Raw genomic sequence first — 17646 nt, forward strand, 5'->3', positions numbered from 1 at the left:
GTCATGCCCAAATATGCATACTCTCAATGAAGCTACTAGTTAAACACTATTCATGCCAGAATACTTATCCACAACCTGCCTTAAAAGACTAAATTAGAGTCTATTTTTCCTGCAATACATATACCAAATTCTTACTGATGACAAATAAATCTATTTTCGTCTAGAGAATATAGGACATGGCCCAATTTACAGCCTTATGAATTGAAACATGGTTAAGGGCTCAGTACTACCAAGGTCAATCACATCACTGAGTCCCTAAAGCAGGGTTTCTCAAACTGGGGGTCGGGACCTCTCAGGGGGTCAGGAGGTTATTACGTGGGGGGTTGTGAGCTGTCAGCCTCCACCCAAACCCGCTTTGCCTCCAGCATTTATAATGGTGTTAAATATATTAAAAAGTGTTTTTAATTTATAAGGGGGGTCGCACCCAGAGGCTTGCTGTGTGAAAGGGGTCACCAGTACAAAAGTTTGAGAACCACTGCCCTAAAGCAACACAAGTCACCTATGCTAGCTCTGCAGAGCACCAAGATAATCAGTACATTGCCATCCCCTCTGGTTTTCATGTTTCTCTGCTCATTTGAGGACTTTGAAGAGAGAGAGTTCCTCAATAAACTCTCCAAACTAATTTATTTCTGATTTGGGATTAAAAATTGACCTTTTCAGTTAACAAAAGTTGTTCTTGGGAAAGGAGCTGTTGACAGTCATGGGTAAACAGCAAAATGTTTAAAGACTTTTTTTTTTAAAATAAACATCCAAAAGTCTCGGTGTTTATCTAAACCTCTTTGTTTATAACCAGGATGGAACTCCCATAAAATTTCTGGTATTCCTTGATTCCTAGTAAATTGTAACCACAATGGATAACATAAGGAAGGTTATTCCCAGCAATTCCACTTTTGGTCCAGAATAAAACCATGGAGTGCAGTCAAGTGCCAAAACAAACAAAAAGCTAATAGAACTTTTTGAACCTCAGAGAAGATTTGGTTGTGGTTTCCATCAAGTTTTGGATGAAAGGTCAGGTTGATTCTTTATTTTCCTAAATTCTTCTTTAGACTGCATGAAAAATACACTCTTCACTATAGATGGAAGGACAGAGAAAAGCAAGCATAATAAAGTATCTCCATATATCAGGGGACTTTCTTTTTCCATTAAAGTCCATAGTTAATAAATTTAAAAAAAAATTATTTATGTCCTGATCCTGAAACCAGATTTACCTGTGTGCATAGCTGCTAACTCTGTGGGTGCTCTGTGGCCGGAGCATCCTCAAAAATAGTGGGTGCTCAGCACCCACTGGCAGCCCCATGGGTCATCTCCTCCCCCACAACCCTCCCACTTGCCGACAGGCCCCGCCAATCAGCTCCTCCCCTCCCTCCCAGTGCCTCCCATCTGCTGTGATCAGCTATTCAGCGGCGTCCAGGAAGCGCTGGGGGAGAGGTGGAGAAGTGGGGGCAGGAAGAGGCAGGGGAAAGGGGTGGTCTTGGAGGAATGGGTGGAGTGGGGGCGGAGCCTGGGGCAGAGCGGGGATCGAGCAGCCCCAAGGAACTCTGCTCCTCTGCCTGTGTAGATCTTCATGGGCCCACTTACACAGATCAGATTGCAGGACTGGGGCCTTAGGGTGACATTTGCAAAGCAGTGTAAGGTGGGTGAGGTAATCTTTTATTGGTCCAAATTTTGTTGGTGAAAGATACAAGCTTATGAGCTACACAGAGCTCTTTAGGTGTGGGAAAGGTACTCAGTGTCACAGCTAAATACAAGGTGGAACAGACTAGCCATTATCTTTGAAAACTCATGGCGATCCGGGGAAGTCCCGGACGACTGGAAAAAGGCTAATGTAGTGCCCATCTTTAAAAAAGGGAAGAAGGAGGATCCTGGGAACTACAGGCCAGTCAGCCTCACCTCAGTCCCTGGAAAAATCATGGAGCAGGTCCTCAAGGAATCAATTCTGAAGCACTTAGAGGAAAGTGATCAGGAACAGTCAGCATGGATTCACCAAGGGCAAGTCATGCCTGACTAATCTAATTGCCTTCTATGACGAGATAACTGGCTCTGTGGATGAGGGGAAAGCGGTGGACGTGTTGTTCCTTGACTTTAGCAAAGCTTTTGACACGGTCTCCCACAGTATTCTTGCCAGCAAGTTAAAGAAGTATGGGCTGGATGAATGGACTATAAAGTGGATAGAAAGTTGGCTAGATTGTCGGGATCAACGGGTAGTGATCAATGGCTCCATGTCTAGTTGGCAGCCGGTATCAAGCGGAGTGCCCCAAGGGTCGGTCCTGGGGCCGGTTTTGTTCAATATCTTCATAAATGATCTGGAGGATGGTGTGCATTGCACGCTCAGCAAGTTTGCAGATGACACTAAACTGGGAGGAGAGGTAGATACGCTGGAGGGTAGGGATAGGATACAGAGGGACCTAGACAAATTAGAGGATTGGGCCAAAAGAAATCTGATGAGGTTCAACAAGGACAAGTGCAGAGTCCTGCACTTAGGACGGAAGAACCCCATGCACCGCTACAGACTAGGGACCGAATGGCTCGGCAGCAGTTCTGCAGAAAAGGACCTAGGGGTTACAGTGGACGAGAAGCTGGATATGAGTCAACAGTGTGCCCTTGTTGCCAAGAAGGCCAATGGCATTTTGGGATGTATACGTTGGGGCATTGCCAGCAGATCGAGGGACGTGATCGTTCCCCTCTATTCAACATTGGTGAGGCCTCATCTGGAGTACTGTGTCCAGTTTTGGGCCTCACACTACAAGAAGGATGTGGAAAAATTGGAAAACGTCCAGCGGAGGGCAACAAAAATGATTAGGGGACTGGAACACATGACTTATGAGGAGAAGCTGAGGGAACTGGGATTGTTTAGTCTGCGGAAGAGAAGAATGAGGGGGGATTTGATAGCTGCTTTCAACTACCTGAAAGGGGGTTCCAAAGAGGATGGATCTAGACTGTTCTCAGGGTAGCAGATGACAGAACAAGGAGTAATGGTCTCAAGTTGCAGTGGGGGAGGTTTATGTTGGATATTAGGAAAAACTTTTTCACTAGGAGGGTGGTGAAACACTGGAATGCGTTACCTAGGGAGGTGGTGGAATCTCCTTCCTTAGATATTTTTAAGGTCAGGCTTGACAAAGCCCTGGCTGGGATGATTTAGTTGGGGGTTGGTCCTGCTTTGAGCAGGCGGTTGGACTAGATGACCTCCTGAGGTCCCTTCCAACCCTGATATTCTATGATTCCATGATTGTTTAGCATAAGAAGTTAGCACACATTCTAAGGGACCGTTAAAGGTAAAGTGGCCCATTAATACCTCTGCAGTCACAGGACAAACCATTACAACAACAGTGCAAAAAGCAGCCTAAGGAATTTAGACAAATATCTTCCATTACAGTTAATGACTTTTTTGGAAATATCATGCTTAGATGGCAAGCTTCTTGGGTTAAGGGCCATGTCTATTGGCCAAATATACGGCCCGTGCCTATTAAGTAATGAAAAATAGTGAGAGAAACAGAAAAAGTAAAGTAATATTACTGGCCAGATCCTTCTGTGCTTAGGTAAAACCTCTATGGCTTCAACAGGAGTGTTGTATGAATAAGGATATTAGGTTCAGGCTCTAAATGTGAGTGTTTTTCTATTCATCACAAAAGATAAATTTTGCACTGATCCACAGGTGCAATTCTTTTGATAATTAAATTGCATAGAAGAAACTACAGAGAAAGAGAAATAAGAGGAGCAAAAGATAACTGATGAATTATAGAACATTATAATTGAGCAGTTCTCAAACTGTGGGTCATGACCTTTGAACGGGGTTGCTATGGCTGGCTTAGACTTGAACGGGGTTGCTATGGCTGGCTTAGACCGGGGCTGAAGCTCGAGCCCCACTGCCCAGGGCCGAAGCCAAAACCCAAGGGCTTCAGCGGGCGGCAGCAGGAATCAGGTTGCAGGGATCCTGCCTGGGGCTGAAGCCCTTGAGCTTCAGCTTTGGCCTTCCTGCCCGGAGCGGTGGGGCTTGGACTTTGGCCTCCCCACCCAGGGCAGTGGGGCTAGGGCAAGCTCAGGCTTCAGTCCCCCTGCCTGGGGTTGTGAAGTAATTTTTGTTGTCAGAAGGGGGTCGCAGTGCAATGAAGTTTGAGAACCCCCGTAAAATATAATAAATGGGCTCTTGGGCTGGATCCTTAATGGGTGTCAAACAGCTAGCTTCACTGGCTATTCTCCAAATTCTTTAAACAAAGCTACAATGGTCCTGATCCTGCGAAGTAATGAGCGTTCCATGGAAGTATGAGAAGTCAGTGCAAGTTGAAAGCACTCAGCATCTCCCCAAGGGTGCTCAACACTTTGCATGTTCAGGCTGCGCCTCTTCAGAAGGATTGGGTGTTATTTTCAATTAGAACCAGACCAGTCATCTCCATACAGTAAGCACGCTGAGCCAGGAAATGGGTTTGCAAAAATGACAAAACATTTTTTCAATAAAAATTAATCGCAGCGGGCTCTTCTGAGAGGGCTACCTTTGATCCTTCAATCTTATCATTTTCAATACTTTTACTTCTTTAAAAGCCTCAGAGCAGATTTGCTCAAAGTTTCTCACAGTGTGGACCCCAACTAATAGAGAGAGTGTCTTGTGGATCATGTCCCGTCCTGTTTACAACTGTGTGGGCTACTTCCCCTCTCATCTATAATCATGTCCCACTGACATCTCTGTGGGAATTACAGCAATCGTTTACATAGAAAAGTAATGTTTTCAAATCATTTAATGTGGTTTTAGCTACTTTTACTATGATTTAGCATCTGGAAACAAGAAGTGTTAGCATCATCTGACCAGCCAGTTCTCCATAGATCACACTGTGTGCTTCACGACTACATTTTCAGAACTAGTGCCTTAGGATTTTAAAAGCCAACATGGAAGCAAAGCAGTAGCTCATTATCTATCAGCTTAAGGAAGGGTCTCTTGAGTACATGGATATAAAGACAGATAAAAGAGAACTGCTTGGATAGGTTTTATTTTTGTATTATTTTTATTTCCAAAAAAGTGATTAATAATTTAGGCAATAATGACCTCCAGATCAGCCATTTCCTGGCATTTAATGACCCCCTAGGAGAATGGAGGTCCAAAGGCAAATCCAGCCAGTTATTAAATGCCAGGAAATGCTCATCGCAGACATCATAATTGCCAATACAAATCATGTAAAACTATTAACTGAAAAAATGTAAGGTAATTACTGTCTTATCCCATTTTTTCCCTATGTTTTCTGTAACAGTCTTTTCCTAACTATTAAAAATTGGCACAGCAATCACTGAGAAAACAGGACTGTAACTTGAATGTTGTATTCTAGTTCAGATTTTTAGCCTACCCTGCTGTTTTCAGTTACTATTCTTTATTGAGAATTATGCTTAATAGCATCAAGGCTCTGTTATGCCATCTGGTGATATATTATTGAATTGCATTTGATATATTTGGTTATCACAATGAAACCTAATTGCACATAAATGTTTAATGTATTCTCTTACTGAAATTTATACCTTTTTTAAAATCAGGTTTCTATTAGAAAAATGTTTTTCTAAATGTCATTTCATGTTTTCTTAGTATTACTTTATATAATTAGCAATCATTTCAAGTTTCCTCTCAAATGTCAGACCAAGAAGCCATGCATTTTATTAGTTTAAAAATAATAATTTATGGCAGTGTTCAGCTGTGATTTTAGCTATATGTGTTTAATCCTTTTTACTGAGCAACTTCATGTATATTTCAAATGCAGTTCTACCTTGAAGAGACTCCATAAAAATGGCCCAAGGGAGTTCTGTGTTTATATTCTGTAATTACAGATCAAACTAGTTTGTTATAGATAAAAACATTTTTCCTGTCAGCCCTGCCAATTCAACCTAACATCTGAAAGTCATATATTTATGTCCAGTTCTTTCATACTCATACATCTTTAGTAGTAATAAAGCATGTCAAGGTATATTGTCCATTTCACCTGTGATGCCCTGTTGAAAGTTAATATTGTCCTACCTTTATCTTATGTTCACCCAGTAAAAGTGTTCTAATGATGCAATGCTTGTAGTTTTATATAAGGATTTACATTGAATAAGAATGCCCAGCTTAACTATTTTTCTAAATCACATCTTTAGTTAAAAAGGTGCCACCTTGTGTTTAGAGTAGGTCTCTTTTATTACTCTTATTCTGGACAAACGATTGGGTTGTTGGTTGTTTCCCTGCTCCCAGTTTGTCATCAGACTCTGTGCTTATGAAGGCCTCTGCAGCTTGCTCTGATGGTCCTTTTTTGAGTGCCCAGCAGTGCAGCTGTGTCCCTTCTTTGAGTTTTAAATGTGTTGTTTTTCCTCCCTCCTCCTTTAATTTTAATGTGAATTTAATAAATGTTAAAGAATTACCTGTTTCGTGTACAAATTAAACTAAGTCAATGGCAATGGAATCTCAAATTCAAGTTGCTGTTAATGTGAAATGTAGCAAATAGCCAACCCCTCTCCCTAGCCTGAGCCACAACTTCAAAAGCACTATTTTTAGAGGGCTAGCATGAGCTCTGCCAGGCTGAGTCCGTTGAGCCAGGCTCAGAAGCTTGGTCCCATGGACTCCAAAATGATGTGGAGACATACTATGGGACATACCAGTTCAAGTGGGGGCAGGGGAAGGAAGGGAGAGATAGCTCAGTGTTTTGAGCATTGGCCTGCTAAACCCAGAATTTTGAGTTCAACCCATTGAGGAGGCCATTTAGTGATCTGGGACAAAAAATGGGGATCGGTCCTGTTTTGAGCAGGGGGTTGGACTATATGACCTCCTGAGGTCCCTTCCAACACTGATATTCTCTGATTCTAAGTCCCTTCTCTGCCAGATGAAGGGATTTGAAGGATTGTCTCTCTTTGATGAGTATCAAACTGGACTATAGAACATTCTGACATGTTTCCCTCAGTCCTCCTACTGGAGTTGTTCCTGTTTAATTCAACAGAATAAATATTAATTGGGCCAGAGAGACCAACAGAATGACACTAGAGCGTAGTAGTAAGGGAATTCCTGTGAGAGGTAGCAGAGTCCTCTCCACATCACTTCTTCTCACCAGGTGGAGGGGAGACTTCCACATAGTGGGTGAAATACACTAACCACTGGGTAAAGGTTGTAAGAGAGGTCCTTCTTGCACTCCCCTTGCCAACTGTTTTGTGTGAAATTGCAGATACTGGGCCCAATCCAGTAGGTGTGCTTAGAGGCAGTCTACCAGAGGGGGCCTTGCATACAACTCAGATATTTGAATGCCTATCTTCCAATGCTTTGCAAATTGCTTTGAGGCTTAGGCAGGAAATAGTCAACTCCTAGACTGCACCTGGGGAACTTTTACTGTAAAAACCTAGGGTTAGGTGGCAGCCATGCAGGAGCTCTGTAGATCACAATTGAGCCTATAAACAGGAATTAGGAACCTAAGTACTTTTGTGGATCCCACCCTCGGTTACACTTTCTTTGGTTCTTCTTAGTTATGTATTAAACCTGATTCCTTCCCATAATTTTTATTAAAGTAATGCTGATCACTATTGCTATAATTCTTAGTGCATGGAATGCTATTTGTTTGTAAGGAAGGGAATACTAAAGTAAGGCCAACAAATAGTTTCAGTGTGGCTCCCAAATTGGAAATCTGTACACTTGAAATTAAAATGTTTTGTTATTAGGTTAGATCAAATTAAAGGTAAGTAAAGCAATGGGGGTAGAAAAGGAATGTATGACAGGGCCACTAGCCTTCATTATTTTCAGGCCAACCAATATCACTCATTTCGTAACAGCCTTAAATACCCCAGAACTTTGGTTTAATTTTCTCTTCAAGTACTAACTGATTTTAAGTAATTAAGGGAATTCCCATCCTCCAAGAGCATCATCAGGATATGAACAATTGATCTCTGTCTCTCTCCGTCAAACTGCAGTCTATGGCACAGCTGTAAAGATGAAGCCCCAGGTACCAGACTCCTGTAGATTCAAGGCTTGCAAGTTAGAGCGCATTAAATCAGCCCCAGGTGCCCTAACTCCTGAGGTGTCCACACTGGCAAGGCACTTAGAGCGCCTGGACTCTGCAGCTGGAGTGCTCCTGGTAATCCACCTCCATGAGAAGCATAAAGCTTGCTGCGCCCCAGCTGAAACCCCTGGGTGTCAATGTGGACGACGTGTTGCATTCTGCACTGTGATTGGCCTCCAGAAACCTCCCATAATCCCCTGATGTCAAGTGGCCACTCTTGTCATTGTTTTGAACTGGGCTGCAGGTATGTGGATATCCCCTTTCAAAGCTCCGTTTCTGACACCCCGCATGCTTATCTGCTCCGGGACAAAGCAAACCATTACTGTGGAATGATGCTGCTGTGAGTGTGTGAGAGAGAGAGGGGCAGGGGGGGTCTGCTGCTGTCTGAACTTACAAGACAACATGCTGACACACTCTCTGCTCCCCAAAACACTGTCTCTCCCCCCACATACACACAACACACTCCGTCACACTCCCCCACTTCCCCCATTTGAAAAGCACGCTGCAGCAACTTGCACACTGGAATAGCTACCACAATGCACTGCTCTTTGTGGCATTGCAAAAGCTGCTAATGTGGCCACGCCAGTACGTTTGAAGCTGACAGTGTAAACACTCGGCAGCATTTTCCCTGCTGCGGTCTCCGAAGGCTGGTTTAACTCCCAGAGCTCTAAACCTGCAAGTGTAGCCAAGCCCTAACTTTTAAAAATGCTCAGTGGATTTACAGCATACCGTCAGTGGCCAGACCCCACAGGTGGGTCATACTACTCTTACAGTACCTTTTTATTTACAATTCTGAAAATAAGAAAAAACTTGTGAATCTCTAGGTACATCTACACTATGCTACAAGTGCTACAATGGCATAAGTGCAGTGCTGCTGCTGTGGACACCTCAGTGACAAAGGAGGTTTTTCCACTGCTGTAGTAAATCCACCCCCTTGAGAGGCGGTAGCTAGGTGGCTGACAGAAGGATTCTGCCATAGGGATCCCTCCGCCTAGCTGTGGCTACAGTGGGGATGAGGTCGCGCTAAGGATGTCACTGGGATTGGGAAATCTGTCCCAAGCCGGAGCTCTGCAGTTAAGAGCATAAGACCGGCCATCCCGGGTCAGACCAATGGTCCAGCTAGCCCAGTATCCCGGCCAGTGCTGGCAGGAAAGGGCAGGGAGGCCGGGCGGCGGGGAGGGGCTGGCAGCGCCTTCAGCCCTTGCTCTCCAGGCCCCGCAGCGCGGCTAGCTCGGGGACGGGGGGCTGTGGCGGCCGCGCTGCAGGGCAGCCTTGGTTCGCGGGTAATCGCTGGGCGCAGCGCGTCCCCGGCCCCGCGGAGGAGGAGGTGGCGCCGCTGCAAGCTCCGGCGCCCGCCTGACGTATCTCCGCGGGGGCTGCCCGCCCCATTTGCCCCGGGAGAGAGACGCGGGGCTGGGCAGGGCGGACTGGCCGGGAGCCGGGTACCCCCCAGCCCCGCCGCCCCCCCGCCGCAGGGCGCAGCGCCACGAGCGCGGATCCGCTAGGTCCTCCACCCGCGCGGGGAATGCACGCGGCCGGCCACCGCAGGGGCGGGGCAGCGACCAGAGTGCGCGGGGCTGGGATCACGTGTTCCCCAGGCTCGCTCCGCCCAGCGCTTGCGCGGGATGCCGGGGAACGTCGCTTAGGCGCGCGCGGGGTCACTCGAGACTTCGTGGCGCGCGCACAGGAATCAGGCGGCAACGGATCGGGGTGGCTAGCCTGGGGTCCGTGTGACTGACCAGGGCATCTCCGGGCCCCGCCCCCACGTAGCCCCAGATGACAAAGCTTCCGCTCGCTCCGCCCACCTCGGGACGGTGCCCTGCGCAAGTGTCTAATGTAACCTACAGCCGGAACGTGCTGCACATCCACACAACTGCAGCAGGGAATCCACACAAGATGGCTGCCCGGCTCAACCCTTAGTTGCGGCGTGAAACGTCACTTCCCCTCCAGGAGGGCTCGCGTGTGACGTCGTCAGGGAGCGCCAGAGTGAATCATGTGCGCGCTCCACAGCAGGGGGACGGTTGCAGTCCGGAGCGTAGCGGACAGTTGTGGCGGCAACCTGGGGACCACCGTGGAGCTGCCGCACTCGGCGGCCCGGCCGCTGCCCTGCCCGGAGATCCCGTCCTTCGCGGCCGCCTGCCGCCTGGTGCGGAGCCGCTACTCGTGCCTGGTGGCGGCGCCGCATCGGAGACACATCGCGCTGGCGCCGCGCTACCTGAACCGGAAGCGCACCGGGATCCGCGAGCAGCTCGACGGAGAGCTGCTGAGATACTCGGAGAGGTGCGGCCCGCGGGTACAAGCCCTTGCCCTCCCCCACCGAGCGCTCAGAGACGGAGCAAGGCCCCCCCCCCCCCCGCGTGAGAGCCACCTGGTCTCCACGCCACGCGCGTTCTCGCCCTTCTACGGGCCCCGTGTGGCGGAGCCCTCCCTCGGCCAACCTCAGCAGCAACCGCCTCGCAGCCCCAGCGGGGCATAGACCTAAACGTGGAGGAATTTTCTTCGTCCCACTCCCCCCCCCCCATCAAGTTTCGTGTTGATTTTGCAGTATCCGTGTTGGTCAGAAACATTATAACACCTGGTCTTTCCTCTCCCTGTGTAGCCTCAGCGGTGTGCCAGTGGCTTATGATAACATCAGAGTAGTGGGTGAATTAGGTGATATTTATGATGACCAAGGATTCATCCATTTTAACATTGAAGCAGATTTTGTCATTTTCACTCCCAAGAAAGGAAAAAAGCTTGTGGTATGTAAAAATACTTAAGTTTTATTGTATTTTGTAGTAAGTGAAGCTTAGCTACTAAGTAGATTGAACAATTGAATTTAAATAGGTACTGTTACAGTTAGTAGACAAATACTGAACTACCTTATCTGTGGTTTCAGAGTAGCCACTGTGTTAGTCTGTATCTGTAAAAAGAAAAGGAGGACTTGTGGCACCTTAGAGACTAACAAATTTATTTGAGCGTAAGCTTTCGTGAGCTAGTTGTAGCTCACGAAAACTTATGGTCTGGTAGTCTCTAAGGTGTCACAAGTCCTCCTTTTTACCTTATCTCTGTTACTGAATCTGTTTTTCCTGCTAACTTATCAACTGTAGGTATAATCTTGTTGTAGCAGTGTCGGCCCCACGGTATTAGAGCGACAAGGTGAGTGAGGCTGTATCATTTTTGAATCAACTTCTGCTGGTGAGAGACTAGCTTTCAAGCTATATAGCTGTTCGGGGGGGGGGGGCGTGTTTAGTGTCACGGCTAAATGCAAGATTAAACAGTTTAGCATAAGTAGTTGTGATAGACATCTGTAGGACCCAGGGATCTTGAAATGTATGTTGTGCGGACCCCATCCTGAAAGAAATCTTTCCTGAATCTCCTCTTCTGGCCTTCAGACTGCTCCATGCTCATCATCAGAAGCAAGGCCCCCACAGACCAGGACAAACCAACTCAAAGCTGCACCAAGCACTGCCAGAACAACAGGTGCAAAACTGGCAGACTTATCTCCACTGCTACCGGGATCAACACTCCACAGCCCACCTTTAAAGATCCATGGTCCTACTCGTGTCTGTCATAACAGGCCATGTACCTCACCCAGTGCACTAAATGCCCACTAACAACTATGTGGGTGAAACCAGACAATCACTATACTCTCATACAGGAAAATAAGACAAAAACACTGTATCGCCTGTGGCTGAACACTTTTCAGTCCCTCTATATGTGACCCATCAGTCCTCATCCGCAGAGGAAATCTGCATAATACTTTCAACAGACAAACCTAGGAGCTTAAATTCATAACTTTGCTAGACACTAAAAATCATGCTCTTAATAAAGATACTGGATTTATGGTTTATTACAGCTGTCTGTAATCCACTAACCTCTTTTTTTGTCCTATGACTGCAAGGGCATTAATGGGCCACTTTGCATTGAATGGTCCCTTAGGATATATGCTAACTATTTATGCTACACTATCGGTTCAATCTTGTATTTAGCTGTGACACTGTTAGTACCTTTCCCGAGATTTGAGGAAGAGCTCTGGGCAGGTATACACTTAAAATGCTGCACTGATGCAGCTGCACTGCTGTAGCGCTTAAGTGAAGATGCTCCTAAGCCAATGGGGAAAGCTTCTTCCGTCGTAGTTAATCCACCTTTGCGAGAGGCGGTGGCTATGTCGATGGGAGAAGCTCTCCTGTCAACATAGCGCTGTCTACATTGGGGGTTAGGTCGGTATAACTATGTCACTTGTGTGTAGATTTTTCACACCCCTGAGTGACGTAGTTTTATCGATATAAGTCTGTAGTGTAGACCTGGCCTATGTGTAGCTCAAAAGCTTCTCTCTCTCTCCAACAGAAATTGGTCCAATAAAAGATATTACTTCACCCACCTTCTCTCTCAACTGTAGGTGTGTTTTTCCTCCCAAAGAAGGGCTGGTACAGGCGTATACCTAAAGTAATACAGAGTCTTCTCCAATAATCATAGGCACAAGTACTTGTGGTTATGAAGTGCTCTCTATTGTGATTCTGTTCTCTTTGCAGAAAAGAACGAAACGCAGAATTTTTGCTCCTGAGCATTTCAAAATAAAGAGTAGGCATATGGATCTCCTAAGAGCTTTAACACAAACATACCTCTGTGTGAATGCTTGCAAGCTTCAGAATTCAAAAAAGTAGGTCAGAATATTGGCCTACTCACATTGACACATTACATTTTTTAGACACAGTAGTTTAATATATTAACATTCTGTTCCAGCTTTGGCAATTTTTGATTAAAGTCTACTCTAGGAAAAATTCTGCTCTCAGGCCGCTGTACATATCTGTGGAGAGGCTGTCTAGAGCAGCGGTTCTCAACCTATTTACCACTGAGAGCTACATATGCAGCTTTCTGTGTGTTACGTGGGCCCCATCCACACAATATATTTACTACCTGTACATCTTAAAAAAAAAAAAAAAAAAAAAAAAAGTTTAGTATTTGTGTTATGACAGCAATACGATTCAAGTCAATGTAGTAGCTTTCATTTCAACAGTGGCAAATGTCCACTAAGAGCATTTTAAATTAGCCAAATAAGTCAAAACATTAATTGCTAACATTAATTTAGAGTAAGGGTAGCGGTGCGACTGTGCTGAGTGCCCGGAGACCATGGGTGCGGACTCTGTCTGCAAAGATGGAGAGAGTGTAGGGTGCTCCCCCAGTCAGGGACTGCACCCCCATCAATCGATCTCCCTGCAACTGTCCCCCCAGCATCTAGCCCCAACACTGGGCTGGCACACGTGCCTGCCCCGCAGAGACCGGGTGCCCTGTCCATGGCAAAATGCTAGAGGGGCAGTCTCTGGGGAAGGGGCATCTAGCCCCCCATCGAGGGACCGTCCCATGCCACCAGTCCTTCCACGTAGAATCTGCCGCCCGTGCCCTGGCTGCATCCCTGCTCCCTGCAGGCCTAGCCCCCTGCAACTTCCTCTCCATGCCTGCTGGCCTTCTGTCTTGGCTGTATGTAGCTCAGCCTGCCCTGCCTGCTTGCCACTGCACTCCTAGTGCCGGTTTCACTGGAGCTGCAATCGTGCAGGGGTGTTGACCACCATGACCTCCTGCTGATGCTGCTGGGTTCTGCTGGGGGGAAGGGAGCTGATGCTGCTCAGTCTGATCCTGCTGGTGGGGGGTGATATTGGGCCTGATTCTGCACCGCCCCATTTTTTGCACCTCCTTGCAGGCTCTGTACCTAGGGCAGGTGCCCCTCCTGCCCTACTTACAGCCCTGAGGATGTCACATGGGCCACAACTGTGTGCTGATTGGGCCACAAGCAGCCTACAGCCCGAGGAGAACCACTGATCTAGAGACTTAGTGGGCCTGAAGGTGAAAAATAAGTGTTAGAATGTCAAATAGAACACCAATAGTAATAGTGCTATTTATGGAAATAGAACATTTAAAATTCTCTTAACAAATTGTATATATGCCTTTCCCCTCCACACACCTCAAAAAAGCATGTAGACTATTTGAAAGAGCACTCATGCAGCTGCATTATGCTGACGGAGAGAGCTCGCCCGTCGACATCATAAAACCAGCTCAATGAGTGTAGTAGCTTTGTCGGCACGAGAGCATCTCCCGCCAACATAGCACTGTCCACACCGGTGCTTCTGTCGGTGAAACTTAAGTCACTCGGGCTTTCACATCCCTGAGCAACACAAGTTTTGCTGACACAAGTGCTAGTGTAGAAGTGGCCTAATTCTTTATTTTTAATTTGAAAGACTTAGCAACAATTTTTAAAATGTGGCTTCCATTTGTACAAGTGCTAAACCCATTTGCCATGCATTTGATGGTGTAGATTTGTATGTGTAAACTTTCTTATCTACAAGAATCTACAGACAAATTTACAGTATGTGGAAGAATGAAGGTCTCTTACAAGTTGTGGCCCTTAAATGTAGTATAGTCTTTCTTACATGGTTTTCTTTTCTTCTTTCAGGGTGTGATCAATAAAGTGGCCCCAAGTCATATTGGCTGTCTGATACATGGGTGTTTCAATGCTTCAATCCCTAAACCTGATAGAATGTCAGCTATACAGTGGCAAGACCTTGGGTTAAAAATAGGAGATAAACTGGAATTTGAAGTGTTGCATTTAGATTCCGACGCTGCTGGAGTATTCTTCATTCGGGGGAGACTGAATAAAGACAGGTACAGTGCTATATTAAAGGATTTTTTTCAAACTGAGCTGATTTACTGGATTTATTTAAAAACATAATACTTAAAATCAGTGTCTTGCATTAACTCTGATTTTTTCTCCCCGTATAGCTATGAATATTATATTTTAAGTCAGATTTAAAAATCTGCTAATGAAGTCCATATAGGGTCAGACCAATGGTCGGTCTATCCCACTGCCCTGTCTGACAGGGGCCAGTGACAGATGCTTCTGAGGGAATGAATGGAACAGGACAATTTTGCGTGATCTATCCCCTGTTGTCCAGTCCCAGCTTCTGGCACTTGGAGGTTTAAGGACACCTGAAGGGCAGAGTTGTATCCCGGAGCATCTTGACTAATAGTCATTGAAGGACAACCTTATCTAATTCTTTCTTTTTTTTTAAACCCGGTTATATTTCTGGCCTTCACAACATCCCCTGACAATAAGTTCCACAGGCTGACTGTGCATTGTGTGAAGTACTCCTTGCATGTTAAACCTGCTGCCTGGTTAATTGGGTGACCCTGGTTCTTGTGTTATGTGAAGGGATAAATAACATTTCCTTATTCATGTTCTCCATACCATTCATGATTTTATAGACCTCTGTCATATCCCGCTCTTAGTCAGCTTTTCTAATCAGAACAGTTCCAGTCCGTCTAATATTTTCTCATATGGAAACTGTTCCATACCCCTAATCACTTTTCTCTGCATCTTTTCCAAATCTAATGTGTATATTTTTTTGAGATGGAGCAACTAGAACTTCATGCGATATTCAAGGTGTGGGCAAACCGTGGATTTATATAGTGGCGTTATATTTTTGTCTTATCTATCCCTTTCCTAATGGTTCCTAACATTTTGTTAGCTTTTTGGACTGTTGCTGCACATTTAGCAGATGTTTTCAGAGAGCTATCCATGAGTGGTAATAGCTAATGTAGAGCCCATCATTTTTTGTGTATAGCTGGGATTATGTTTTCCAGTGTTCATTGCTTTGCACTTAAAAGCATTGAATTTCATCTGCCATTTTGTTGCACAGTTACCCAGTTTTGTAAGGTCCCTTTGCAGTCAGCTTTGGACATAACTATCTTGAGTAATTTGGTATCATCTGCAAGTTTTGCCACCTCGCTGTTCATCCCTTTTCCAGATCACTTGTGAATATGATGTACAGCACAGGCCCCATTTCAGATCCGTGGGGTTCTGATGATTTATATTATATACTTTTTTGTGTGTTTTTGGAGACTTTTTGTGTTAAAGTGGATTAATCCAAAATGTTTAAAATATTTTTTAAAATCAAGGTTTTTAATGTGAGTAACTTGACTTGCATATCACTCACTGCATGCAGTTATAGAATGTCTTGTTCAGCGTCTAGATTCATTTTTAAACAATATTTATGTGCAGTATGAGTTTTCAGGTTTAACCCGCACAGGATCATGGTCATAAATCATTTACCTAAACCAATCAGAGCTAGTCTAATCTGTCAGCATCTGTAAATATTGTGTTTTCAGCAAGATTCCCAAGCAGATTTCCATGGCTTAATATTTGTACTCATACGAGAACTTACATGGCTACAGAGCCAGGGAATTTTGGTGTTCAATTTTGAATTAATACTTTTTTTTTAATATCTGACTTCGCAACTTCAGTGGGTGCTTTTTAGACAGAATATGTGGACGTTGCCTAGAGACAGCTACTTTTTTCATCTTCATGACTATATTTGCAACCGTTGTTTGGATTCTGAAGGTTGTTTGTTGTTTCATTGTTTTCATCAATGTGGTTATTTCCTTATCTTACAAGTATAGTGGTCTCTATTAGACTAGTGAAATCATGATCTAAAACACTAGAAGTTATAACTTGTCAGGTGTATTAAATTCCTTGATAGTTCAGCTGCATTCCCATGAGTCTGAAGAGCTAAGCATGTCCTGTGTTGTCTAGTACTGATCATCTATGTAGTCAGACTACAGATATTTACATACTCTTCATTTATGTGCTTAAGTAATCTGGCATGTATTTGCCTAATAGAATACTGAATCAGAGGAGAACTACATGAAAAGGAAAAATAATCAGAATGAACCCAAGTGACAGATAATATTAATCGGAGGAACTGGAATTTAAGAACTAAGGCTAATTCTTTAACAGAATAGAGACTAACCAAGTAGTGGAAATTGGACATGTATTAACAGGTCATAAGTTGCTTTTGTTACTAAAAGACCCTAATCTTTTTTTCTATTTGAATTGCTGTGGGTTTAGCACAACTCCCAGTCTTCAGTTATGTGCTCCATGTAATTATTGCATTTCAGCAAAGCATATCATGATGTATTAAATACCTATAGAGATTTCATTCTGTAAACTCTTGCTTATTTTGTATGTTCCTTCACAGTATGCAATCCAAATATCCTGAAACAGTAACTGAAGATACGAACAGTAGAGATGAAATACCAAAGAAAAAACACAAGAAAAGAGACAGAAGGAATTGTGAGTTAGAAAATGACACAGAGCTTACAGACCATGCAGATACTACTGTGGTGGAAGATGCAGAAGAGCAAAATGCTGATACAATAAATGGATTTTATGATAAAAAGCCAAAGAAGAAGAAAAAGCATAAGCAAGAAAAGCAGAAACCTGTATTTTATGGAAGTGACTGTAGTGGTTACCAAAGTGACCATAAAAAGGTTAAGAGAAAGAAAAGAGAACACTGTGATGTAGATGAAGAGAGTGAATTATCTCAGTTGTCACAAGACCCCCAAGCCAAAAAGAGAAAGGAATGACAAATAGACTGAAGAGTCCAAAAGTCCCTTGCTTGAATGTAAGATTGTCATCTTCTTTCAGAAGTATTTGATAAACTTCCAAATAAAATCATATTTTCAGTTTGTGTATTTCAATTTTCATTTATATGACAGTAGCACTTGGATGTCCCAACCAAGATAAAGGCCTCCTTATGCTAGGCAATGTGTATATATACTCATATTATATATTTAAGAGCAGGTTAGACAAACACGTCTCGGGGATGGTCTAGGTAATACTTAG

At 44.6% G+C, this 17646-nt stretch overlaps 1 protein-coding gene across 1 annotated transcript; it reads left to right on the forward strand.

The window, feature by feature from the left end:
- The first annotated feature begins 9676 nt into the window (after nucleotides 1-9676).
- On the forward strand, nucleotides 9677-17417 carry POLR1F (RNA polymerase I subunit F). Its single transcript, XM_074943347.1, has 4 exons — nucleotides 9677-10268; nucleotides 10588-10729; nucleotides 14419-14627; nucleotides 17000-17417. Exons 1-4 carry the CDS (start codon nucleotides 9982-9984, stop codon nucleotides 17385-17387), a joined length of 1026 nt encoding a protein of 341 aa, XP_074799448.1. The 5' UTR covers nucleotides 9677-9981; the 3' UTR covers nucleotides 17388-17417.
- The last annotated feature ends 229 nt before the right edge of the window (nucleotides 17418-17646 follow it).

Source organism: Natator depressus, chromosome 2, assembly GCF_965152275.1.
Source record: "Natator depressus isolate rNatDep1 chromosome 2, rNatDep2.hap1, whole genome shotgun sequence".
Taxonomy (NCBI): domain Eukaryota; kingdom Metazoa; phylum Chordata; order Testudines; family Cheloniidae; genus Natator; species Natator depressus.

Excerpts from the sequence above, each read along its gene's own strand:
- POLR1F (XM_074943347.1), top strand. The coding sequence starts at position 9,982 with ATGTGCGCGCTCCACAGCAGGGGGACGGTTGCAGTCCGGAGCGTAGCG. Across the intron at positions 10,269-10,587 it reads CTGCTGAGATACTCGGAGAG|CCTCAGCGGTGTGCCAGTGG; the intron begins GTGCGGCCCGCG and ends CTCCCTGTGTAG. Across the intron at positions 14,628-16,999 it reads GGGAGACTGAATAAAGACAG|TATGCAATCCAAATATCCTG; the intron begins GTACAGTGCTAT and ends GTTCCTTCACAG.